The sequence below is a fragment of the Columba livia genome, chromosome 1, assembly GCF_036013475.1.
Source record: "Columba livia isolate bColLiv1 breed racing homer chromosome 1, bColLiv1.pat.W.v2, whole genome shotgun sequence".
Taxonomy (NCBI): Eukaryota; Metazoa; Chordata; class Aves; order Columbiformes; family Columbidae; genus Columba; species Columba livia.
The window spans coordinates 71,933,289-71,960,452 of NC_088602.1; the positions used below are offsets into that span (position 1 = coordinate 71,933,289).

The 27,164-nt window shown below is 40.3% G+C and overlaps 2 protein-coding genes across 2 annotated transcripts; one reads left to right on the forward strand and one right to left on the reverse strand.

Moving 5' to 3' along the window:
• Positions 1-1,018: 1,018 nt before the first annotated feature.
• CEP97 (centrosomal protein 97) lies at positions 1,019-22,336 on the reverse strand. The gene is made up of 11 exons (XM_065061636.1): positions 22,105-22,336; positions 19,375-19,517; positions 17,906-18,064; positions 17,400-17,501; positions 16,903-17,016; positions 13,442-13,608; positions 12,070-12,234; positions 10,208-10,341; positions 8,930-9,683; positions 7,782-7,857; positions 1,019-7,068 (listed from the first exon to the last, which is right to left on the reverse strand). The coding sequence occupies exons 1-11, from the start codon at positions 22,157-22,159 to the stop codon at positions 6,358-6,360; spliced, it is 2,580 nt and encodes an 859-aa protein (XP_064917708.1). The 5' UTR covers positions 22,160-22,336; the 3' UTR covers positions 1,019-6,357.
• A 52-nt stretch (positions 22,337-22,388) lies between these two features.
• On the forward strand, positions 22,389-26,832 carry RPL24 (ribosomal protein L24). Its single transcript, XM_065061762.1, has 6 exons — positions 22,389-22,532; positions 22,656-22,731; positions 24,049-24,159; positions 25,559-25,695; positions 26,071-26,134; positions 26,702-26,832. The coding sequence occupies exons 1-6, from the start codon at positions 22,528-22,530 to the stop codon at positions 26,780-26,782; spliced, it is 474 nt and encodes a 157-aa protein (XP_064917834.1). The 5' UTR covers positions 22,389-22,527; the 3' UTR covers positions 26,783-26,832.
• The last annotated feature ends 332 nt before the right edge of the window (positions 26,833-27,164 follow it).

Sequence of the window (27,164 nt, forward strand, 5' to 3'; positions counted from 1 at the left end):
GAAGGAGCTAGAGAAGCTGTGTCTTGAGCATCAGGAAGATTATGAGTGTCATAAAAAGGGTGAGTGACAGGAGGATGGAGCCAGGCTCTTACCAGTGGCAAATAATGATAGGACCTTCAGCCTGACCTCCTGAAGAGTTATGGTTACTATCCCTAAAACACACAGAACTTATAATTAAAAGCAGAGTTTTAAAGCCCTAGCTCTACTCCAAGAGAAGACAGCACTGCTCCTGTCTTTGAAGACCAGAAGTCGCTTTAGCTATGCCTGTTACTGTGCTTCAAATATCTTCATAGAAGAGCAAAAAGGAAGTTTTTATGCAAGACACATAAAAACCTCAGCTTATTTTTTCAGTGTAATCAAGTGGAAGCATATAGTAAAGAGTTAAAAAAAATACACCCTAACCTCCATGCGTGAAATAAGAGTTAAACAAAAAAAAAAAAACCCAATTTTTTTTTAAACCTTTGGGATGACTGTCCTGCAATAAAATACAATTTTTACATATGTTTGAGCTCCTGGACTGCTTGTCTGTTAAAGTCCGAAAGATGTTTAATTAGTCTTCGTTTATTTAAGCCCACAGCAGGTATCTGACCAAACCGAAACAGCAGGAGAGGGAGCAACACACTTCGCAATTGCGTTTCCCTTGATAAGCCCGCAGCCCAAATTCTCTTTCTAGAAAGCTCTGAAAATGTGGCAGTATTCGGTGCAGTTTTAACACAGCAGGGAGTTAAGAGCACGAAAGAGTGACAGAAACGAAGGTCTGCAAATCACGTGTACCACTTGCAGTGGCATCACCCGATCCATCGGTGCGTAAATTACAGGTGCCCTACCCACACTCCTACTGCCTCCAGCAGGGACCTGCGGCCAGTAGGTGCCGCAGCTGCACCAAGCCAGGAATGCTCCCGCTTACCTTGCCACCACTGTCTTGTATTTCTAAACTTTTTATCTCCAAAAGAGCTGGCCCTCCACTGCTAAAGACAATGAGCATTAGCTGTAAGAGCCAGGACCAAGTACAAATTAATGTTTTCAATAAACGTACAAATAATTTATTTGAAAGTCAAAACTCAGAGATACAAACAAAATATTTAAGGAACAATAAAACCAGAAATGTACACACTTATAGAAAATATACGAACTGTACCAGTTTAACCACCCACCATTCTTTACAGAAAATAGTGAGAAGTAGAAAGACAAAACATTGCCTAATTGTTCTTTCTTCCAGATTCTAGTTTAGAGGTAGAATACTACTGTGAAAGACTCAAAAAAAAGTTGATTCAGTAGAATTATGCTACAGGTGAATTTGGCCCATATACTTCTAAATGTAATGAAGCTCGAAAAAAAGTTTCTTAATGAGAGCTCTTACACAATAAAATTTGGTGTGGCACTTCCCAAGAGATAAAGCACCTTTCCTGATAAATACTGTTTTATGCTTTTGCAAGTAAAGGATCCTGTGCTTCTTCCACTACCAACATAAAGAAAGCACTTAAAAATAGGCAGGAAGTCCCAACTTTTTGGCAGGCATATAGAATGCAAGTGTTTCTCAGTAACCTGTCCTAGAAAGCCAAACAGGAGGCGGGGTGGAAATCAAACCAACTATGAAAAAAGACTTTCTGAAAGACTTCATGAATACGTGCTGCTTACTTATTTGGATGGCACAGTCCTCAAGGAAAAAAAGTTAATACAACATGAAAAACACCAAGTCTCTTTTATACCAGCTAAAAGCAGGGGAACTGACCAGTTTTTATATTTTATTGTCATTTAGCCAGTCTCCACTAAGTGCTACAATTCTATCCTCTCAGGTAAAAGTGTATTTATGCGAGACACACACTGTAATTTCAAGTCCAGTGAAAAGTACCCAGGTAGTCTCAAAGGAATGTATCTTTCACTTTTTTGTTCAAACCACCTGCTAGAAGTAGAAATTAAGATTTGCGTTCTACAGACAATATATACAAATCCATAAAAAACAGGAAGAATTTGCAAGCTCAATGACATACAAATATTATTGAGAAAAAATACACATACTTGTTCTCTATATACAGACAAACTGGCTGCTAAGTGCATTATTTACATTGCTGCATGCAAATAGTAGGATCTATGGTTTAAGGAACTTAACTATAAACAAACAGGCTTTTGCAATTTAGTTTAACAAGGACATTCTCAAGTATTTGCTGAAAGATACTTGTGTTTTAGAAGCAACAGCATAAAATCTGCAGTCTTAATGCCTTCTTGGTTTGTGGTATAAGAACACTTTCGGAGATGTAAATATGATAAAATCCCAATTTCGACAGCCAGTTCACAAGGATTCAGCTTAGGAATGATTCTGCTTCTTGTAAGGAAATGAAAGCAGAGTTAGGCCAATGTTTGGTAAGTTTTAAAGATTCCATCCTTGCCACATATAATTTGTTTACAAAATAGCACCACACAGGAACAGTCATCAAAAAAAAAGAAAACAAACAACAACAACAAAAAAATCAAACATCACAGTTGCTGTATTCATTCAGCAGCTAAATCTCCCATTCATTTCAATGACAGTTTTAGGTATTAAAAACAGAGTTGTGACCATTAAGCTCAGTTCATGGAAGAAGGCAGAAATATAAATTTACTCTCACCAATGAGGCATTGCCTTGTGTTTTTCTTTTGTAAAGAAGTTATCTAACAGAGAGGAGTCAATACAATCCAAACACCTTAAAAAACCCCTTGAGATACAAAATGTGAACAGGCCTGCTTTCATTATATTCTTCTCCCTTTCAAATACCATCTGGAACAGTGTCTATAAAATATCACATACAGCAGAAAATGCATTCTTGATTAAAAGAAATATAAAAATAATTGAGAAAACTGAAATGGTAATACCAACTCTTTCATGATTGCTATCACAGACTAAACCTGAAAAAGCAGACAAACGCATTTCCTCCTTCCCCCTTGTCCCTACCTCCAGAAAAGCAGGCAGAAGAGTAATTTCTGCTATAGACCAGTTGAAAGAGGTTTGCATGTGCCAGCCGCCTCATTTCGGGCAAAACCAGCTGTGTGGCACAGTCTAAATAATTAGTCAGAGATATTTAGTTGATTTTTCTGAAGCAAACTAAAGCAGTGCTAAAACTGTACTGACAGCAGAGCTGACAACATTGCCTGACAACCAACCATTAGTAATCTCTGCCATCAGCACTGGAGGGTCAGCCCAGGACAAACTGAAACAAACAAGCTTTCCTCCTACAAAGTATGTTCTTGTGTTGAATATGAAACCTTGCAAAAGGAAAATGCTGAAAGACACACAATATTAACACAGGAAAACTTCAGACATGGATTTTCATATATTAGGCCTTCTGATTCCTTTAAAAAATTTCAATCATCTCCAAAGGGAGCTGTGCATCCCTATCCAGGTAAAGTAATATTATGTACCTAGATTAAGAAAGCTTACACAAAGACTAAATGTTATGCCATATATTAAACTACGATATTTTCATATCATGACTCAAAGCAGACTTAAAGAAGCCATTTTTAAGCATATATCCAGTTTGATTCCTTATCCCTCCCATTATGTCTTTCTCCGTATGTATTTTAATGGTTGGGATGAGAATATTTTGTGTATATACAACCTAATTACACTTAACCCCATAAAAACTAATCCAAAACGTCAGTATTCTTTGTGATTTCTGTATATTTAGGCAACTCATCTTCTCCACATGCAAGATACTTTTCAGAACATTAAAAAAAACCACCTTTCATCTTTCATAGCTTCCTCAAAAAAGAGAGATAAAGCTGAATATATGTTGCTACGAAGTTTGCTATACATTCATAGAAACCTTTTCGGATATGCAGGCTGCAAGTTAAAAAAAGCCAAGAGTTGACCTAGGCATTAATTAAAATAAGTCATCTTGTGTTTCTGTTTGCAAGCCCTAATAACAAAGGAAATGTAAATAATTTTTCATGGAAGCCCTAGATGTTTAAGTTTCACCAAGTTTTCCCCCTTCAAACCTGCAGCACAAGTGACAATAACACAAAACAGCAAAATACAGAGTCACCCAGCAAGTAAAATATTTTTATCAAGATAGTGATTTAGTTTCTTCCAGGTCTTGCATATACTAATACAGCACTCTGCCACAAAAAAAGAATTGACCATTTATTATACCTAACCACTGCCTCCAGAGTGTAAGGTCCAACCACTGTTTCATAGAGAGGAATAATTTTTCTCAAACCCCAAAAAAAGTCTTCTTAAAGGTTTACACAAGCTTTTTTTATAACAGATTGACAACCAAAGAGCCAAATCCTATGAACTGCTGAGATCTCCAAGCATGGCAGATTTAAATCCAAGTTGAGAACCTTCAGAGGACAAGGGTATGATAGTGTAGACTACCTGCTTCTTTGCACAGTTAATTAGATGTTGTGACACATTAATGCACCTGTACCACTTTTGATACCCATGCACGCTCATGGTCTGTGATGTAACTATGAATATGGTTATGCTACAAATGTGCTGTAATTAGACTGAGTTGAAAAAATAGCACGTTAAGAATCTACCACCTCAGTTGTCCTGTCTTTTTTTAAGATGCTCTCATGTATGCAAGGCACAGTCAAATGTCAGCTTGACTGCAGCGACAGCTCTTTTGAGAAGTCAGTGCTCTAGAACTCGTTTTTTTGAAGGATGGGGAAAAAGAGATGATGGCTACTCTATACACAGAGGCAAGCTTTATTCTTCCAAGGTGAACTTCACCACTGGGCAGATGACTGGTACAAGTCCATTACACCATTTATATTCTAAATAAAGTCTATTCTGAGGCCCCAAGCGGATACTGGCCTCATGCCAAACTCCTGAGTAGTGGTAAATTTCAGCTCATAACTTAAAGTAGACAAGCAACCAAGGCTTCTACAAAAATTATATTATTTAACATGGTAACATGGCCATAAGAGTCACTTTAAAACAGCACCAGCTGATTTTAATGACACTATAGCACCATAAGTTAACCTGTAGATTCTGAGAATTATAACATGCATGTGTCTTTATATCTGAGAAGTTAATATTAGCAAACTATTGAAACACTGGCCTTGCAGTGCACGTTGCAAAACACAGTACTGGCAAACTGAACTAACCTTTAGAAGTCACAATATCAACTTCTATCAGTTTCTATCACAAATCACATGGCAAACCAGATTTCCCTTGCAACTTTTGCAGTATGCTGAGATACCTGATCTTTTTTCCATTAAAAAAACAACACAGCAATGGCTAGGCAAGATATAAATGCTATTGCTTGCCCAGTGTTTAAGCGGAAACCATAGCCTAGGTAACTTAGCACATTTGCCAACAGGGAAGAAATACAGCTTTTCATCTACTTATCATCAGAATGTCAAATACTGGGCATACAGAGAAGAACACAACAAACCTGATGTCAAAGAATGGTTTTAAGTCATGGCATTTGCTTTTAATATTTATACCTGTAGACAGAAGTAGTTGTGATTCATCAAACACATTAATGTATTGAAAGCCATGCAGATCCAAATCCCAGTGACTTTAGCATCCTGGTGGAGGCAAAAGATGTGTCACCAAGCCTGCTGCTGTAACTCAGCAGTGCGGTCTTGGAAACCATGTTCCCAAATCACACGCCCTTTTGAAACGTGTATTTAGTAAAGGCTGCTGCTGGTTCCACTTTAAGTCTTACCTGAGAAAGTGGGGAAATTCGACCCCAGGGCAAACAAAGGTGAAAGTTTGTTTGAAGCTCCCTAAGGTCTGAATGCAGTAAGTCCTTGTTTCAGTGCGTGTGAAAATGACCTAATTCCTAGCCAGCAGCTTCAAGTAAATGACAAAAAGAAGTCACTGACTTAGACACCAGTTTCATGGAATGCATCTTTGAAACACTGACCAAACTATTCTTGTTAAAGTCAAAAGAAGCCTGAAAGGCAACTGCTTTCACCTGTCTCATCAGGCTGTATCCATACACACACACACACTGCCTATATTGACTCAATTTCTTCCCATATTGTTTCCTTCTCTTTGAAATAACTCAATCCTCCTTTTAAGAAAAAAATTGAAATACTTGCTAACACACTCGCCAGAGTGAATTTACAGCAAACACCCCTCCCCCGCCCATTCCCAATCTTCAGAATTAATTTAATGGAAGCCAGTTATTAGGATATCAGTTTTATGTTTTAAAATAAAGTGCATAATGACTGTCACTGAGAACTTTGCTGATTTCAGGTTAGCATAGTGTCAGTCCTCAGCAACATCAACAAAATAGTAATTAAAACATAAATTAGTAACATGAGTCAAAATCTGAAACAGCATACATTAAAAATAAGTTTTGTATAAATGGCAAAAAGAAAAACAAAGTTAAATGGAAGCCCATGTCCTTTGTGGAACTGAGACTACTATACAGCTATCCCAACATGCAACACCTGAAATGAAGAATCACAGTCTGCTTGCTTCCCTTCTACTATTCCCGAATTCAGTTTGCAGCTTTCTGGTGTCTGACTGATTTCACCTCGGGCAGGGGAAGATGTGTCTTGAGGAAGATCTACAGAGACACCATCAGATGAAGAATCTTGGCTTTCTGCTGAAAGAGCAATTTGTGGCCAGCTACCCTCTGTTTCATCATTGCAATTTGTCCCTTCATCAGCCTCTTCCAGTTGCTGAACAGATTTCAAATACTGTTGTAACAGTCTGTTGTCCTGCTCACTACTAGAGCTCTCTTTACTTTGCTCTCCACGGCCATCCTCTACATCTGAAGAATACGCAGAAACAGGATTACTACATGGTCTGACAGTTTCCACTGAAAGAGAGCTCTCAGTTCCTTCTGTTAAACTCTTTTCAGAGCTACACGAGTCACCAGCATGAGTCTGATCAGCCATGGCAGAATGAAAACCAGAATCTGGGAAATGCAATGTAGACTTTTCCTGAAGAACATCACCAGCTGGAACCAACCAAGCAGAACTAACATCTGGTGGGGTTTCTTGCTCAAGTATGGATGATTGAACAGATGGTTCAGATGGACAGAATGTACTGGCTGAAGGGATTTCAGGTTGCCACATGGCACCTACATTTTGTGTCACTGAAAGCTGCCATTGTTGAAGGGACTTCACCTGTAAAATACAGAGAGGATTTCATTATAAAATGCAATTAAGAAAGTATTTTCTAGAGTATTTCTTGCTATCAGCAACAAATTTCTAGTATAAAATTTAAGACCAAGTGAACTAACAAAAGATTTGCTATACCTTCAGGGAAAATATGTTCTTCCCACTGTTAAATAATGACTTTTAAATCTACACGCCCAACAGTGACAGAGCACACAAGCCTCCTAGTTCAAATACCTGAAGAAAAAGGAATCTGCTCTTAAAAACAGAAAGGCTGGGGAACCTTTAAGAAATAACCTATGCTTATTTTTGGAAGAATAGCTTATTAGAACATGTATTATTAACTTTTCTGCTTCAGAAATTAATTGCTCACAAGCAACACAGCTTGTCACAGTTTCATTTGCCCTGGTCTTTTAGCAGTTGCATCATTTTTCACAATTCTGCTACATTTCTTTAGCTTCTCTTGCATTCTGTCCTCCTCCTTCCACCAGGCTATAATTCAGGCTTTTGTAACAAAACCAGTCTTACTGTGCTAGTACTTCTGAATGTTATTTCCTCTCAGAATAGCAGTATAGCAAACAACACAGCAATTAGATTCCCGTAAGCCACCCAAGTCATCACTGGAAAAAAAAATGAACCATATTCACTACCTCTTCAGGATCTACTGTATGCTTTTCAAATTCACATGTAAGCAGAAAACTAAGAGGACTAAAACTATTTACCTGGTTCCAAAGAAACCTGACAGCTTCCTCCTGTACAAGCCTCTGAATCTTATCTTCCTCTCTCTCTTTTCTTAGTCTGCAAGAACACACATGCAAATTTATGCAGCCTAAATAAGCAACATTTGAGTAACGAGATCAACGAGAATACATAAAAATGCCTACTTACATAATAGTACTTTTGAAAGATACAACAGAACCTAACATTAAGACAGTACTGCAGTCTGGCTTTCCTTCAATATTTAGCTGCTGACTTGAAGTTTCTTTTTTCAGAACTACATTAAGATTCTGCTTCCTTTTGCTGCAGCACATTTATTGACTTGCCAATACCTTAAGTGCATTTTTGTAAAATGAACTTAACTTCATTTTAGGTAGACATACTTCTTTTTCCTGCACCAAAAAAAAAAAAAAAATGCTTCTTCATTTCAAATTATGGTCTCCCCATCTGCTATCACTTGCATGTAGGTATGACGTGTAAGCATTGCAAGTTTCTAGAGGTTCACTGAGAGCTCAGCTTGATTCACAGAAATTTAGTTCCTTGTGATAGCAATAGAAAACAGCTAGCCGTGCTGCCAGTCCCCAGGCTGATCCAAAAAGATGTTAACTAAATCCACAATTTATATCTTACAAATTGACGGACTTTGAAATTGATGTCTTTCAAACATAGATTCATAGGATGAAAAAAATACAGAACCAAGCACAGAATCACACTTTAAAACTGTATCATGCAAAGCAAAGATAATTCTTTTCACCAGAAACGAAGGAATAACTGTCAACAGGGACACTTCATTTATAGAGTCTGTAACTGCTAGAGACAAGTGAGGGAAAAACAAAACAAAACAAAACACACTTAGCAATTTCAATTTTGGTTATGCAGTGAAACATGCAAGTCCTGCTAATACATGAATAAAAAAAAAAATGTATTCTAACCAAACCCACTCAGAGAAGGCACTTTGAGAGTATGAACAGTTATGTGCATAACTGTGTTTATCTTACAGGAACCAACCCTTTACTCTAATCAGAGTTTCATATTACCAATGCTAGGTTCTGCTGCATTTATATCAAGACACATTTATAACTGTTCCGAGGTATGCTGGAATGATGGTTATAGTCACTCAGATTTGAAAATACACAGCATGACCTCAACTTACTTTTCTACTTCATCAGTTAAGTAAATGATGTGCTCTTGCATTCTGTTTAGTCGAATTTCGTAACGCACTTCCTTGGCTCGTGGATGGTAGTTCCTCGTGTAAAATCCTCTCCAGCAGGCTTGAAGCTTGGTAGCTGCTTTGGTCATTCTTTGCAGTTCAGCTGCACCTTGATCAACAGCAGCTGGTGAACCAGAACCTTCTACTGTCATCTGATCAGGACAGAGAGATGTAACCCCCGATTCAGCACCTACTGAGGTGCTGGGATGACTGCGCAGAACTTGGTCTTCAGAGGATGCTGAACAGTTGCTAGTGTTAGCAGTCAGGCTAGCTGTTGCTGGATCAGAAGGCAACAGCCCACTCTCTTTGATATTCTCTTGAGTTTCCACACTTCCCACTGCTCTGCTCGAGCTCTCTCTTGTAACACATGAAGCTTCTTGCTTGTCAGCTGTTTCTCCACTATTAACATCTCCAACACATTCGATCACTGTGTCATCATAATCTTCCGAGCCCAAACTGATTCCATGTAGCTTCAGGTCTGAAGTAGGAGACACAGGAGATAATCCTGAAGCAACTGGCATGAAAGTAGACTCTGAGGATAAAAGGCTGCTGTTTAGTTTGTCTTCATCTGTCTGTATATCTTCAAGGTATAGCTCCTTGTGAAATCTTCTTTCAAGAAGAAAAGTGTTCTTTACTGCATAGGAATGATCATCATTTCCGCTCGGTCCAACCCAAGAATTCTTCTGGATGATAGGTTCTAGACAGGCAGAAAGTAATATTCAAGAGTGTCACAGTATTTCAATAACATAATTTAATACATAGGGGAGACTCACAATTTGTTTTAGGTAGTTAGAACCCAGGTGTGTAAGAAGATCTAAAATGCTAGTTATGATAAGCACTATTTCTATATAACGATAAGGACAATAAATAAATATCACTGTAACATCCAAAAACTTTGCAAATACTGTGTACAGTAAATAGCACAAACTACTTTCCCTTGAAGAAGTTACACTGCTATCAGATGGCACAGTCCAAGTAATAACTCTTTAGTTTATTGGATCGTGTTTTTCACCTAACAATTTTACTAGTATTTCAAGACATAAATAACTATAGAATGTATTTTTAGAAAACAAAGTATAACTTCAGTTGAAAATCTCCAAAAATCAACAGAATATATAATAACAGGGCCCTGTTCTGAAATTTTCTCCATGAAGTTATCCATGTAAAGAAAAAACAAAAAAATTCTACAGGTTAGATCACAAGTGCAGACTGGCTTCTTACCACTTTCAAGAACTATCTGTGGTGGCTGGGCTGGACTGCTGTGTTCAAAAGTAACTGGCAGTGTTTTGTTGGGAGTAGAAGATGTAGGTAGTCCTTCATTTTGGTTTTGATGCATCAACTGCCTCTGGTGGAGCCTAAGCACAGAGTTTGAACAGATTTTATATTTATTTTAAACTTTCTTAGTACAGAAGACACCTGAAAAACTATCAACTACTTTAAAGGAAAAAAGTGATCAAACCATTCTAAACAAGGGCCTAGTTATGCAGATCCCTGCACCCACAAGACACTAACAGGACTATTCACAGAGCAGGGGATGCACAAACTGCTCCTGTTCCCCTTCCTCCTGCCCTTTTTTCTTTGTTACATGTATTAAAAAACAAACAAACCAACCACAACAACAGGCAATTCTGACTACAGGCTGAAAACCATGAAGCGTTTCTACGCACAAGAGAGGCATGCAGTTATTTTAAGTGTCTGCTCTGGGACACATCACGCTTGTATGTGTAGAGGAGTTTGAGGAATGGAGGAAGTGTCTTCTATTTTTGAAAATGACTGAATCAAGGGAAGGGTCTCCTGTTACTAAAGGTACAAAATCCTCACGCAAATCAAACATTGCCACAAAAATAAAATAATCTGTTACAAACTGAGAAAACACACAGGTTGTTTCAGCCCAGCTGAATTCAAAGATCATGAGGTAGAGATCAAGTCAAACCACCTTATAAATCATGTATATATGTGCACATATGTATATATTTATGGGTGGGGATTTTGAGGGGTGTATTTTTTGGTGAGAGTGTTTTTCTGATCTTTTTTTAATTTTTAAGGAGTTACATTTTGCAAGCCAACTTCCTGAATTTTCCCCAGAAACATCATGTGAATGTCAGAGCGCTTAGCTAGAAATTACAATGTCAATATGCTTTTCTTGTACCTTCTCCTCTGAAATGGCCCCAGTTTTTCTATAATTTCCTCCTGGAGATCGATCTACACTGACAAAGTATACAGTAGCTCCTTCCAGATGCTCCTGAGCTTTCAGCCCTTTCGATGAGATACCAGCTTTCTGCTTACCGTAACACTTTTGTTACCCAATTTTCTACCGCACTAAGCCACTTACATAGCCTGCTCCTTTGAGCTGAGTCTTCTGCTCTAGTCTGTCAATAAGTCCTGTATTATTACATTTTCTGGCCTTTAATCCCAATTAGTTCACCTCTTCATGGGAGTAAAGGGCATCACAGTAACTTTCCCCATCTACTTGCATAGATCTTGGCAAAACAGCTACTGCTGGCAGAACTATAATAGCAGGCTCTAGAGAGGCCTCTGCTGACAGACCCAAGGTGCCACATAACAGAGATCATCAAGGGCATCATAGAAAACTGTCCCTCAAAGGACAACCTTAGCTTTAAAACCAAGAAAGAACACACAAACAACAACAAAAATGGCCAATACTCCAGTGTGCCACAATAGCTTTCATTTATAATTAGAACGAAAGTTAATCCAAGCTCCTTTTTCAGGTTTTCCTCACTCTCCATGGCAAAAAAAAAAAAATAAATCTCAGTAGGTGGTCTGTTTACTTTAATCACAGTCCTAACACAAATCACCTTCCATGTCCTACAGAGCACAGAATGAAAAATAGAGAATTTGCCCCTAGGTGCCCCAGCAAGCAGAAATACACTCCTACTGCTGCTGTCTTGTCTTGCATTCCCCTCTGGGACACATCTTGCACCTCCATTACTCTTCCCATCTCCTGCCCTCACTGTTTCTTTGAAATACTTAAAAGGAAATCTTATCATATCTAACACATCATAAAACATATAAATATGTTCTCAATTACACTCACTAACAGGAGAGAAACAAGAAGTTCTCACCTTTGCTTACTCAGAATTTTTTCCAGTTTGGCATCCTCTTCAGTCTGGAGACCGTATGTAGATATAAGAGGACAAACAGTAGCCAGGTATTGGACTAGCTGAACATGCTGCCCAGGTCGATAGGATCTTCCTTTACCTTGACTGTAGAGCCATTCTGCTTTCAAACTGTTAGAAAGGGGGAAAATGATCACCATTAATGCATGGCATAAAACTCCTAACTCTCCTTTGACTCCTGTTCTTCTAGTGGGTACCTAAGAGCTAATCTACAAAACAAAAAGTTGGAACATGTGCAGTGCCCAGAGGAACTGTGAATTTCATTTCAGAATAAAGCATTCCCTCATATAAGCATTGATGAAACAAAAAAAAAAACCTCTGACCAAAACTGTGCAAAAAGCAAAACTCTGCTTTATCTGTGTGTAGTCTTTGAGCACTGAAAACACATTTGTGTCAATGAATTTATCAGCAAAACTTCCACAGAAGAGTTCACACAAACATGAAGAATATGCACAGAGAGCAAATCTTGCTGACAGTATTCAACAACTTAAATTGGTTTCGAAATTAAATGCTCTTTAGTGTGAGAACATTTAATATAACATATCTGTACACAAAAATAGAGTTAATAAAGAAATCCCCATTAGTCATGAAAAAAAAAAAATCTAGAATTCTTACAGGTAACTCTTTGAGAAAGTCATAACATGTTATAGTGAAACAGAATTGGTTTACGTTTGACCAGAAAGGCAGCTTTTTATTTCAGTAACAAGCAAAAAATGAGATGTTTATGTCCTGGAATACATTAATGTATTGGACTAGAATGTGTTTATACTGGATAATATTTAGGTTTGGACTATTTTGATGTCAAGAACTTTAAGACCACTCTACTATCATACAGATATCATAGTGATACGACCACAATGACATAGCAACACGTGATTTGAGCACACTATTTGCCTGATTAAAAAAGTGCCAAATCTAGAAAGGCCCATTCAGCTTCCCCCATGATAACAGCTTTAATGTCTGTTGATTGTCTCATTCTGCAAAGTCAGAGGCTATAAGCTTGGAAGGGATAAGACATCACTGATAACTTGCTACCACAGTTCTGCTTTGTAAAAGTGCTGCTGTGAAGTAACACAAAAGAAGCTTAACTTTACACTGCTACTTAAAAAAACTTGCTTTCTTAAATAATAACAACAGTGCAACAGATGAAAAATTTAGCAAAAGCAACAATGTTAATTGGCCTGTATCTCATACGGTCATTAGCAAGACAAACAGAATTTCAGATCATTAGCACTTCTCCATTTTTTTTATTATATAAAAATGCTATGTCAGCTTAGCCAAACTTTATTTAGTAATCTTTGAGATTTAATACTGTCACCTTTCCTTCTGAGAAATCACATATCCATCAAGAACTTTAAGGTTCAGACACCAGCTGACAATATATGGCCTGTAGTCAAAGCCAGGGATAGAAGGTGTGGCCATCACACAAGGATTGTTCATAATCGACAACTGTTCCAACTGACGAAGAGAGGCCAGGAAAGAAACCTTGAGAAAACAAGATATATTTGTTAACTGAACAGAACCCATTAAATGTTTACAGAATACATCATATTTATCCTAGTTGAAGCTAGACATCTCACACAGACCAACATAATTACAAATACCCTGAAAATCACATTTGCTTTTTGAACATTAACATCTTCAAAGGACCTTCTATAAACTACTGCTATTTTCCATGTAATTCTCCTGTAAGTACTATAGCCCTTGGAAAGTAATAGCTTCTCTAAAAACCTAGGAATGAGGCTTTACGTATAGAAAACTTCCGGATGCAAATGGTGGATGAGTCAACTAGGAGAGGAGCGCTGCTGGATCTCATCACTAACAAGGAGGGTCTGGCTGAAGCGGTAAAGGTTGAGGGCTGCTTTGGTTGCAGCGACCATGAAATGGTGGAGTTCAGGATCTCATGTGGCAGGAACAGAGTAGCAAGCAGAACTGCAACCCTGGACTTCAGTAGGGCCAACTTTGGCCTTTTCAAGCAATTGCTAGGGAAATCCCGTGGGAAAGGGTACTTGAAGATAAAGGGGCCCAAGATAGTTGGTTAGCATTCAGAAACTGCTTCTTCCAAGATCAGAGCATCCCGACGTGTAGGAAGTCAAGAAAGAGAGCCAGGAGACCTGCTTGGTTAGACAGGGAACTGCTGGGCAAACTCAAGTGGAAGAGGAGAGTTTACAGATTATGGAAGGAAGGGCTGGCCACTTGGGAAGAATATAAGGCTGTTGTCAAAGGATGTAGGGAGGCAACTAGGAATGTTAAGGTCTCCTCAGAATTAAAGCTTGCGAGAGGGGTCAAGGACAACAGAAGGAGCTTCTTCAAATACATGGCAGATAAAGCCAACACTAGAGGCAATGTAGGCCCACTGATGAATGAGGCGGGTGCCCTGGTGACAGAAAATACAGAGAAGGCAGAATTACTGAATGCCTTCTTTGTCTCTGTCTACACTGCCAGAGGCTGTCCTGAGGAGCCCTGTACCGCTGAGGCCCCAGAGGAATTCAGGACAATGGAGGAGTCTGCCTTGGTTGATGAGGACTGGGTTAGGGAGGAATTAAGCAACCTGGATATCCACAAATCCATGGGTCCAGATGGGATGCACCCGTGGGTGCTGAGGGAGCTGGCTGAGGTCATTACTAGGCCTCTCTCCATCATCTTTGCCAAGTCGTGGGGAACGGGAGAGGTGCCTGAGGACTGGAGAAAAGCAAATGTCACTCCAGTCTTCAAAAAGGGCAAGAAGGAGGACCGAGGTAACTATAGACCTGTCAGCCTCACCTCCATCCCTGGGAAACTGATGGAACAACTTACCCTTGGTGCCATCTCAAGGCATATCAAAGATAAGGGGGTCACATTAGGGGCAGTCAACATGGCTTCACCAAGCGGAAGTCATGTTTAACCACCCTCATAGCCTTTTATGAGGACATAACCAGGTGGACAGATGATGGCAAAGCAGCGGATGTGGTCTGCCTTGATTGCAGTAAAGCATATGACACTGTCTCTCACAGCATCCTTGCAGCTAAACTGCGGAAGTGTGGTCTGGATGCTCGGGTAGTGAGGTGGACTGTGAACTGGCTGAAGGAAAGAAGCCAGAGAGTTGTGGCCAATGGAGCAGAGTCTAGTTGGAGGCCTGTACCTAGTGGAGTGCCTCAAGGGTCAGTACTGGGACCAGTATTATTCAATATATTAATCAATTACTTGCATGAGGGAACAAAGTGCACTGTCAGCAAGTTTGCTGATGACACCAAGCTGGGAGGAGTGTCTGACATGCCAGAAGGCTGTGCTGCCATCCAGCGAGACCTGGACAGGCTGGAGAGTTGGGCGGGGAAAAAATTAGTGAAATACAACAAGGGCAAGTGTAGAGTCTTGCATCTGGGCAGGAACAACCCCAGGTTCCAGTATAAGTTGGGGAATGACCTGTTAAGAGAGCAGCGTAGGGGAAAGGGACCCGAGGCTCCTGGTGGACAACAGGATGACCATGAGCCAGCACTGCGCCCTTGTGGCCAGGAAGGCCAATGGCATCCTGGGCTGTATTAGAAGGGGGGTGGTTAGTAGATTGAGAGAGGTTCTCCTTCCCCTCTGCTCTGCCCTGGTGAGACCACATCTGGAATATTGTGTCCAGTTCTGGGCCCCTCAGTTCAAGAAGGACAGGGAACTGCTGGAGAGGGTCCAGAGCAGAGCCACGAAGATAATTAAGGGAGTGGAGCATCTCCCTTATGAGGAAAGGCTGAGGGACCTGGGTCTCTTTAGCCTGGAGAAGAGGAGACTGAGGGGTGGCCTCATTCATGTTTATAAATATGTAAAGGGTGAGTGTCATGAGGATGGAGCCAGGCTCTTCTTGGTGACAACCAATGGTAAGACAAGGGGCAATGGGTACAAACTGGAACACAAGAGGTTCCACTTAAATATGAGAAGAAACTTCTTCTCAGTGAGGTGACTGGAACAGGCTGCCCAGGGGGGTTGTGGAGTCTCCTTCTCTGGAGACATTCAAAACCCGCCTGGACACATTCCTACATAACCTCATCTAGGTGTTCCTGTTCTGGCAGAGGGACTGGACAAGATGATCTTTTGAGGTCCCTTCCAATCCCTAACATTCTGTGATTCTGTGAAAAGTACAGTATTTCTATGAATCCAGTTCACTACAATAGGCATTGAGATTTTGACAAAAAAAAAAAAAAAAAGGTAAGCCAAAAGGCTGGAGAAACCCTATCCTGTTTTGAAGATAAATGTATTACCAAAACAAGATTTTTCTTCCAACATGGAAGCCCAACTTACAGGTTTGGGTGCTACTTGTATTTAAAAACCCAAACAACACAACAAAGTTAAAAATCTCAGGTAAAATATTTGTTTCTCTTATATAGCATTTGAGAAATAGGTTAAACAAGACACGGGTCCAAAAACATTAAGTTGCAACAAGAACAACTCAAACCTCTGCTCTAAACACCGGCTGCAGAAACCCTCTGCAGCAATTAATCAGCTCAGCCTTCAACCTTTGGACAATCATGAAAAGCTCTCCATGAATTTAGTCCTTAAAGCATACTTCTGACATCCTTGAATAATATAAAAACAAAATAAAAAAGGCAAAGTGTCTTTCAAGGACAAATTTTAAAAGGTATCACCTAGCTCATGCAGGTAATGCAAGTATAATTACATATACACTACTAAAAGTTACTTCTATGAACATGGGTTGTTTCAAAGAAGAGTGTCCATTTTCAGTTACATCCTCAAAAGAATTATCCAGCTATCTGCTTTCAGTCTGCCTAAAGACAAGGTGATATATCTTCTGTATCTTACCTCATTTAAGTCTCTGATTTCATTTTCTGCCAGAGAAAAAACAGTCAGATTCTGAGGTAGGCAAACAGGGGCAGTGCGAAGTGAGGTTATAATATTTCCATGTAGCAACAGAGTCTATAAAATAAGCATACAGTGATGAAATGTATGTTTGTTCAAAATCTCCACATTTTTTGTTCAGGCAATACCTGCACAATACACACAAAACAACTAATTAAGGCTTTCTAGTATCATCACAATTACTTTTGTTTATCCCAGAAAAAAAACCCTAACTTTTGTATTTTAGAGCAAAACCTTCTCATTTTAAAATGCAGAGCTGAAGTATACTCACAGTTAAAAAAATATAATTCTTACATGCTTCCCCCTAGAAATTATAGTGATTAATTATAATGCTTTAAGAGTTAGTGTTTGAATAATTAATGCTTTAAAAGGCAGCAATTTTCAACGAAAATTTCTTTATACAAATAATGTAACAAAAAGAGAAATAAAATAGCATCTACCTTCAGTGACGTAAGCTTGGAAAGATCGCCTAATTGAGCTATGTTATTGTCTGACAAATCAAGATGCTGAAGAGATAGACAGGAGTTGATTTGTTCAATGGCCTACAAAAACAAAGAAGTCAATTACTCACAGTAACTCTTTTTTAGTCATTAAATAAAACCAGAGAACAATAATTATAAATTATTTTGAAAGCTAAATAGCACCGGTAACCCAAAATGAAAAACATGTGTGCACACACTTTCATATTACAGATAACTCTTTTCCTGTTTTGGAAACTAATTCCCAATTCTCATTACATTTTGATAGTAAACCTTCTTTTTTTTTTTTCTCCCCCCCAGACAATTCTTGCCCAAAAGTTGCCCTCTTCTGTTTCCTAAACCAGTAGACACAAAACATCAATACTTGTTCAAATCAAAATCAGAAATATATTCGGATTTCTTTGCAGCACTTTCAAAACTTCTTTAACACTAGATTCTGGAAAATGTGTTAAGACTAAATACTTTACCTTAAGGTTATTTCCTGCTAAGTTCAGCCATTCCAGGTGCACCAAATCCTTCAGCCCTTCCACGTACCCAATACTATTGTGAGGCAAGTTTAGCACCCGGAGCTTAGTCAGTTTTGCTACACCCATCATTCGCACCAAACGATTGTTTGCTACAGAGAGCTGCAGATTGACACACAAATAAAACAAATAGTTTTAACTATTAAGCTGCACAGACAGAACAGGCTTTTATTTTCAATGGTTAAAAATCTAATCCAACAGGAATTTATTCAATCTACAAATTCCATTTTCAAGCAAATAACACAGACATAAAAAACTGCAAGGGCCATGAAGTGAACTACTGATCAAAGAGAGCAGTCTTCACACCTCACTCTGCAAACTTAAGAGGACATCCTCCTAGCAACAGCTGAATAAAGGAGAATTAATGAGGAATTACATCATACGAAAATAAAATTTTAAAATCAGAATTGCCAAATCATTGTGTAAACTGTTTCACCGTCCCCAGTGTAAAAATCATACTTAATGACAAGATGGCAGAGGACAAAGTATATTTCATATGATTCTCAAAAAGGTCCTGCGCTAATAGTACTGTAAATCACTTTTTAAAGGATAAGCCCTGATTAAACGTACACATTAATAACATGAACATCAAGCTGGCAGACTGGTGAAGGTTTGTTGTAGCAACAAACCCCACCTCTCGCATCTCAGTTTAACTTGTCTCTAGAGGCTGCTAGGTGACTTCAAAGTTTATCTGGAGCCACTTTTCGTGAAAATTAACATGGACATGTAAAGCTTTGCCCCAAAAGGATTAATACTCAGATTTTTGCAAGCACCCAATACCCTCACAAACTTAAACGGACTGCTGGTAGTACTAAAATTAAGGGTAAGTACTAACAACATCAGGGGCTACATGACTCAATACATTAACAAGACTACACAGAACCCTCCACCTTCACATTTTCTTATTTGCTATTTTTCTATTTGAACCTAATTCACAATTGCTTTTTTCTTCTCATAAATTAAGGCTATTAATCATCTCCCTTCTGTGAAGAGTTCTGAAATCCAAATGGAGAATAGAGTTCTGTATGCATGTCTGGATGCTTACAATTACAGAGAGGAAAGACAAAACAAAATTATTTTTAAGGTCACAAAGCTCAATTATTCAAAAGCTAAGTACGAAAAAATGGGTTATCAGTGAGTTTTATAAGTGTTCTTATGACACGTCCCCATTAGGATTTATTTAGTTCATTTTCAGTTACCTAGGTAACTAGCAATACAGCCTCCCCCACTATCAACTGTAGAGTTACACTGAAAACAAAGCTTTCTATTTTAGTTAACTATCATTTATTTTCCTAGGAAGACAGCAACTGCTAATTTACTTCAATTATATAATATGGCCTTAAAGCAGGAGTATTTTAATTAGCATCCTAGTACCATTATTTCATAGCAAATCCAAGTCAAGTAACACTGACCTGCATCAGATTCCTGCATTTCTCCAGGTGTTCCAATTTAATTATCTGGTTTTTGTCCAGAATCAGAGTATGAGTATCAGCATCACAGGGTAAGGTTGGGCCCAGTTTTTGCAATCCTTGACCTGACCAGTTGACTACCAAACCTCCACAGAAAAAGGAAAGGGGAAAAAAAAAAAAACAAAACAAAACAAAAACACATTAGACTAACTGGTCCAGTGACCAGAAGATACGGATTCCAGGCCCCGTCTCAATAAAGAATTCAGGACAGTCAGTAACAGATCCTCTGTATTTCAAAGGAAAAATATCATTAGCCAAATATTATTAGCCTACACCTCTTTTTTTTTTTTTGAAAGTGCGCTCTAGGTTCAAACTCAAAGCAGATGTTTCAGCCTGTGAAACAGAAAGTGACAACCTTCTGTTGACAGAAGTTGGATGCTTCAGCTTCAGAGAAGACATGAACATAAGATTCAGTCCTCTATTTAAAACGTGCTATCAGATATTTTACGACATACTTCCTTTTAGCAGTTTGGCTGCTGCAAAACCTAATCCTAAGTGTTTATCTTAGCTTCATGGGTAGGGAATGTGTCTAATTTTGAGCCAAAGATTCCACTCCAGGACTTCAGTGGCCAAATCCTTGAGTGAATCTCATCTTGGAATTTTGATGCATGTGTCCCCAAATTGTATCGATAGGCTATTCCAGCAAAGTGCCTCGTGAAAAGTCAGAACAAAGAACCAATTCATATAGCCATACTACAGTATGGGTGATATTTGGGCAGGAGTAAATTGTAAATAGGCTAGCATATCATTTAACTAACAGAACACACAGTTAAAGTGTTCTGTACAAAACTCATTACTATAAAAAGCTAAAAGGAAAACATTTGCCATCTACAGGGAACATGAATCACCGGGTACCCACGAAGACACTTGCTAATAACAATTTTCACACATTAAGCCTCTGTTGTAGTGCTGCTTCTTCTCTTACTATCTGCTCAGTAAATAATGCTGCCTTTTCAAGTAGCACATTCCAGAATAGTGTTCTTACCCTAATGTGCACTTCATATGGATATTCTTACAGTTTACAGGGTTTGGTTATGTTAAGGATGGAGACACACATTTTTGGTGTACCATTTTGTCAGCTAGAGTATATGCTTTTCTAAGAAGCATCTCTGATGACATTTATTACATATCCATTGCTTCTCAAATCCACAGCCACCTGAAGATCTCTGAAGACCAGCAATACAGAGCCACCAGAAAGAGTCACACTCCTGCCTTTGCACATTCAGGGAGAAGGCACCGTATGTTTCTTACTTAAGTAGTCAGCTCTATAATCACTTGGTCACTTTAACTAAGCAGGGAAATCTTGCATCTTCCCATTTATCCAAAGGCTTGATACAAAATTTCACAATGGGCCCATGCCCACCAAGGAGAGTGGTTGAGACCCACAGTACAGAATCACAAGAATAATCCTTGTATTCATGCACATGCAGTGCCCCATTCAAACTGGGGCCCCCGGAATGTGGTCTTACACATGGTTCTTATACCTTTCAAGCATTCAGGTATAACATGATTTGACTAATCGCTACTTAACACACACACACACAACCACTTGCAAAAAAACTACAGTTCTGTATTGTCATCATGCACCTGCTTCTCTATTGATCTAGACATCCCTGAAGTCAGTCTTGCTATAGTTACTTATGCTGGCACTATCTTGGTTGTCCAGGGGTATCCTTTTTGGGGGCCTCGGAGAAGCAAAGGTCCCTAGTTGAAGGGGGCCTGTCCTTCTCCTCCTTGCTGGGGTCCTTTAGTTTGCTTTCTAAAGCATGACTACTCAGCATACAGCATGAATTATATCTATATATATATCTTTATTAAGAAAGTTAACATTATTTCATACCATAAAGACTAATTGGTATAACATTTTGGAAATTAGATTTTCCTAATAGGTTCTCAGTACCCAGGAAAAAAGTTTCAGAGCTGCATATTACTCACACAGCACCTATGTACACTTACTGAGCCCTTAAGCCTTCAAAGCCAGACCTGCACACAGACCTGCCATTATAACACACCGTCCTTTCAGACTCAGCTACAGGAAGCAAGAAACTGCCCACTCTCTGCCTCCCAAGACCTCTGTACACTGTACTGTAGGAAAAATGGGCCATATTTCAACTCCTGGCCTACCTTCTACAAGACTGTGAGCAAAGCCCTGGTCAGGTGCCCAGGACTCAGCAGGATGAACAGCCCTTATCTGCATGCTCTGTCCATGCCCAGACCCAAACTGGTTGCTGGGTGGCAACCCTGTCCCTGAGGACGGGCTGCACTCCACACCAGTCTCCTCGTCCCCTCACTGGCCTGACCGCTTCCAGCCCTACCTGGGGACCTCAGGTGCCGGCTGTATGCGCGGAGAAACGCGGAGAGAAAAGAGGAGAGCAGCCAAGCTGCCCCCTAATCCCCGACAGGAGGGGGCGCACCCCTACCCCCCCAGCTCCCCCTCAGCCGAGTGTCCCCATCACACATGGAGGGCCGCGAGGGTTTTCGGGATTTGTAGTCCGAATCCCGCGCCCGCTGCGCCCGTTTCGCACTGTCCGCACTACAGCTCCCACAGCGCACTGCGCCCCCGCCGCCCAGCGCCACACAACGGAGACCCAAACAAACCCCCGCCGGCCCGCAACACCCGCAACCCGGCCGCGCAGCCCCCGGTAGGCTCGCTGCCTTGGGTGCTCCCCTTACCCCCTCCACCCGGTGAGACAGCCTCGGTCCTCGCCGCAACCCCCGTCGCCGACATTCTTCCCGCTTGCTAACGCCGCCAGGCAACCGAGTGCTGGACGCCGATTGGCTGCCTCGCTTCCTTGACGAGAAAACTGTGTCTTTTATTCCCGGTAGGATGGCAGGTCCCACATATGGAACCGCCTAGCGAGATTTTAACCGAACAGTGGAAGGTCTGGCCGGCTTGAGCGATCCCGTACGACCCCCCACCCCTTGCCCCTCCGGCTGGGCAGGCGCTGCCCGCCCCGCCCCGCTCCCTTCCCGTCAGGCGCTGTGCGCGGGGTGGAGCCGTCCCGGCGTGCTGCGCGCGGCGTGCACTACGCCGTTTCCCGTTATCCTCCCTTCCTCTTCGGCCTGGCCGCCGCCCGGCTCTGAAGCGCCGCCATCATGAAGTAAGTGCCGCGGCAGCTTCTGCCGCCCCATCCGGGGCCATCCGCCGCGGGGAGGCCGCCGGAGGGCTGGGTCTTCCTCTTCCCTTCTCCTGCTCTCTCTCCTAACTCTTCTCTCCCGCGCAGGGTCGAGCTGTGCAGCTTCAGCGGGTATAAAATCTACCCGGGCCATGGGCGCCGCTACGCCCGCACCGACGGGAAGGTGAGACTGGGGGCGGGAGGGTGCAGCGGGGGGGCCGGGGCGAGCCCCGTGGGGAGGGGGCAGCCGCGGTGTGGGGCGGCAGAGGCTGGCAGGAGCGGGCCCTGCAGAAGGGGGAGGGCAGCAGGTCTGAGGGAGAGGCCGGCGCGATGCTGGGGGAAGTGAAGGCTTCGCGGTGGGGAAATAGGCGGTGTTGCCCGGGTTCTTCGCTGGCCTTTGCTGTACCGTCTGTTTGAACCGCTCGTGTTGAGCCGTGTATAGGGAATACCATCGCACTGCAGCCGTCGGTGCCTGGGTGTCATGGCTGCTGTCAGAGCTGGTTTGCGGGAGAATCGTGCTTGTGCTGTAGCTTTGGTTTTTGAGTCGGGTTTTAAGGTTGTAGTTTGGGAAAGGTGTGTTAAAGCATCTGGTCTAAACTACCAAAGTTCTGTAGAAAGTACTATTTATTTGTATAGTGTCTAATGCTGAGATTTGCTGAAGTAAACAAGAGGACTTGCAAATAATTTGAGTATGGATCATCGGGATAAATAGAGAGGAGAGGCTTTTCAGGCTCTCATACATGTAGGACTGACTGTCATAAATAAAAATACACTATTCGTATCTACAAAAGGAGGGATTAGGGTTTGGATACCCCAGGACAGTAGTCTTGCTGTACAGAATCTCTTGAGATGATAGCTAAGTAAATGGACCAACTGAATCCTCAGGTGCTCTTGTTGGAATCTGTTTATACTTCAGACTTAATTTTATGGTTTATAATAAACTAGCCTGTTGATTCCACTTGTGATTGTAGGCAAGAAGCTAAGTCCAACTGTGCAAGAAGGAATAGGGTGGAATATTGGTCTCTGTTCTTATGCGAAGTTTTGACTTGCTTACACGTAGAGGAAGCGCATAGCTATTTGAGGACAGACACTTGAGAAGTATGATGCTGGCTATGGCTGTTCATGCTTTGCCTCGGATACAGTGCAGCACTGGGTGCAAGTGCTAATTTGCAGTTTCATCGCAATGAAGCAGCTTATTTTTTGTGAGATGAAAACGAAAACTGTAACATTCAGCTTTATTGTAAGGGAACTAAATTAGGCATGGAAAATTTCTTAAAATGGAATTCTTTTTAAGATATCAGGTTAATTGACACAACAAAATCCTAAACTTGAGCTTTTTTGAAGTATGTTCTAGAATTTTGGGTTTTCAGGGCTGTGTAAAGAAATATAAAAGCATCACTGTTGAAAACGCTGAATCAAGTAATTACTTGGTATGTTACCATAAACTGTAGGAATGTCTTTTGTAGAAACAAAGCTTACACAAAATATTTTATCTTTCCAGGTTTTTCAGTTCTTGAATGCAAAATGTGAGTCTGCATTCCTTTCCAAGAGAAACCCCCGTCAAATCAACTGGACTGTTCTATACAGGCGTAAGCACAAGAAAGGACAGTCAGTAAGTATAGACCAACTAATGCTGCTTGAAAATGTTTCAAAAGATATGGTCTGTTGGAATAGAGGTAAATTGAGTATGTTGCTGTTTAGCAGAAGCATGACCCATATAATCAGGATGAAAACTGGCTAATAATGGTACAAATATGTGTGCATTTACATGTGTTGGTATGTTGCTTTATGTTTGAAAGCTAACCAGTTCAGCAAAAGCATTGTATCATATCACTTCTTTGAGGGCTCCCTCAGAACCGCAGTAGGTTCAGTTGATTTCAACACTTCTATGAATGGCATATGTTTTAAAAAATTAATTTTGCAGAAGGTGGGTAATGCTGTTTAATATGTAGACTTTCTAAAAGCTTGGACTTGAAAACTTTCTGCATGGTGATACTGTGGCATAGAGCTGAAAATCTGGTGGATCATTGTTTCCAAACAGATGCTTTGGGGGTTAAAGGGTGGGGAACTTTTTATGTACTTGTTGCGGTTGAGACAGACAAATGACATAGACAAAGTTCTTCCAGGATGAAAGTAGCAGATGCCATTTATTGCCACAAGTGCACTTTTATACAGTTTTACCAATTCATGTGTTTCTTCACTATTGGTTACAAGTTACAGCAGTAACATCTCATTGGCTATTTTTGCTATCATCAGTGTTACTCTGCTACTCCTTTCTCTCTCACTGGTACATCCTTAACATCTCTGAATACTCCTTTACTCCCATCTTTCTCATGGGTAAGCCTTAATATCTTCAAGGCTAATTTCTGTTCGCGTGCCCTCTGTCAGGGAATCCACGGACCCACTGTAGTCCCACATGTACTCTTCTTGAAAACTTTGGGCTGTAACTTAGTAGGAGGTCTTTCCTATGTAGCTGTCATTGTATGAAAAAGATAAATTAATAATGCATGTAGCATGAGGTATTTTCACTTCTCTTGCTTAAATTTGCACAGCAAAAGAGCATTTGGAAACGCTTACATACATGTTATAGGTCAGTGGTTTTTACCTGTTTGTTTGAAGAAAGAAAGTTGATGCTCAATGGCCTACGGTGCTGCCCAGCACTGTGATTCCACTTGGAACAGGTGGGAATTGTCTTCCTTTCAGAAGATTCTATCAAAGCAGACTTTATCCCTCCCCCCCTTTTTTTTTCTGGGAGTTATAGATGGCCGACCTTCTGACGTTGCAAATGACTTTTTTTTATACCTTGCAAAAATACATTGTTCTTTTTTAGCTCATCATCTGTGTGGGAAAATCAAGAAATTGGCTATCTCTGAAGAAAAGAGTAAAATTCTGCTTCCTTTTAGAGTTTTATAATAGTTTGGATCTTAATAGGAGTTTGTTTCTATGACTGTCTTCAGCCTTTTATTTAAGGTCCTATACTAATTGTCTGTCTTCATCTTCTGCCATTTTAGGAAGAGATACAGAAGAAGCGCACACGTCGTGCTGTTAAGTTTCAGAGAGCGATCACTGGAGCTTCTTTAGCTGAGATTATGGCTAAACGAAATCAGAAGCCCGAAGTACGAAAGGCACAGAGGGAACAAGCTATTAGGTGAGAAAACAGATAAACTTTGAAAAGCCTGGGATAGCTTAATTTATTAACACTTTTCATACAAGATCTTAAACTCTAGAGGAGCTCCATGGTTTTATGAGTGTTTTTGTGGGTTTGGTTGTGGTATTTTTTTTTTTTAAATCTGTATGTTTGGAGGGAATACTGGTTTCTTCTTGCCCTCTCCGTTTGTGAAAATATTGTTTTAGTCACACTCAGTTCTGCCTTCTCTGTAATAGTCTTCCTAGAGGTACTGAGTGCAGAGGATAGATCTGAAATAATGCATTCCTTTCTTGATCTTAGGGAGCTTGTACAGTGCTGAGACAAACAGTGGATGGCAGACATGAATAACTGTTACCTTTTTCTGTGAACTAACAGGGCTGCAAAAGAAGCCAAGAAGGCTAAGCAGGCAACCAAGAAAACAGCTGTTTCTGCTGCAAAGGTAAGATGCAACAGGTGGATAGAAATAATGAAATGTAATACACCGTGTCTTAATGCAATATTCTTTTGCAGCACTTAATTGGCAGTTCCATTCATGTTTGGAAGAAGCGTTTGCTTATAGATTTTTGATCTGGAAGCCAAGATCTTAACCAAACTTTTGTACTAAAGTTAAACGTACCCAAACAGCTAAACAGAATGACCCTTTTTTTTACAGAAGAAATAAGTATTACAGTAAAACAACTTTCTGACCATATGTCAAAGATTCTTAATAGCTAAAAACTGGTCTGGATGTGACATCTTCACTATCTATGAACTTGGTAACAATATTTTGATGAATGCTAGCATCTGTTTCATTACTTATGAATTAATGCCGTTGGCATCATACACGTTGTAGGCTTACAGTCATATGTGTGTAACAATCTGTTAACGTGATAATAATCTCATAGATTATAATTCTAATCTGATGTAAGTTGTCTAATTTCTGTCCAAAATTTTAAATACAAAGGGAAGCTTTAGGGACAGCAAATAAAGTGTTTCTCTTTGCTTATACTTTATTATTTCTCTCCAGGCTCCTACAAAGGCAGCACCTAAGCAGAAGATTGTGAAACCAGTCAAGGTTTCTGCTCCTCGTGTTGGTGGAAAGCGCTAACTTGCCAAACTGTTAGTCATGCTGAATAAATATCTCACTAACTTTCAGAACTTGTGCCATGTTCTCTTCAACTGTGTGAGATATGGTTATTTCATAGATTAATTTTCTTCAGTATGTCTGGTGTTGCAGACTCAAAAACATCTTGCCATAAAACATGTGGTTTCTTAAGACAATATGAAGCAGCTGTTCTTCTGCTTCTATGAAGCAGCTGTTCTTGCTTGAAGGACAAAACAGTACAAGTTTATTCTGCATCTATGTCAAATGGCATAAAAAGGGTTTCTAAGTTCAGAAATGCAAACTAAAGGCTGTGTGAAGCAATAATGTCTGTGACAGATGCATTTCCTGTGTTGTGGAATGCATATAGCAACATGTTGTATAGGAT

Bases quoted from the DNA above. Each gene is read 5' to 3' on its own strand.
- RPL24 (XM_065061762.1), top strand. The intron at 25,696-26,070 runs GTGAGAAAACAG...GTGAACTAACAG, and splicing joins CAGAGGGAACAAGCTATTAG to GGCTGCAAAAGAAGCCAAGA. The intron at 26,135-26,701 runs GTAAGATGCAAC...ATTTCTCTCCAG, and splicing joins CAGCTGTTTCTGCTGCAAAG to GCTCCTACAAAGGCAGCACC.
- CEP97 (XM_065061636.1), bottom strand. From the start codon at position 22,159: ATGTCGGCGACGGGGGTTGCGGCGAGGACCGAGGCTGTCTCACCGGGT. The intron at 19,518-22,104 runs GTAAGGGGAGCA...TTTTCTGTGGAG, and splicing joins TGTCTCACCGGGTGGAGGGG to GTTTGGTAGTCAACTGGTCA. The intron at 7,858-8,929 runs GTAAGTTGAGGT...GTGTTCTTGCAG, and splicing joins TTAACTGATGAAGTAGAAAA to ACTAAGAAAAGAGAGAGAGG.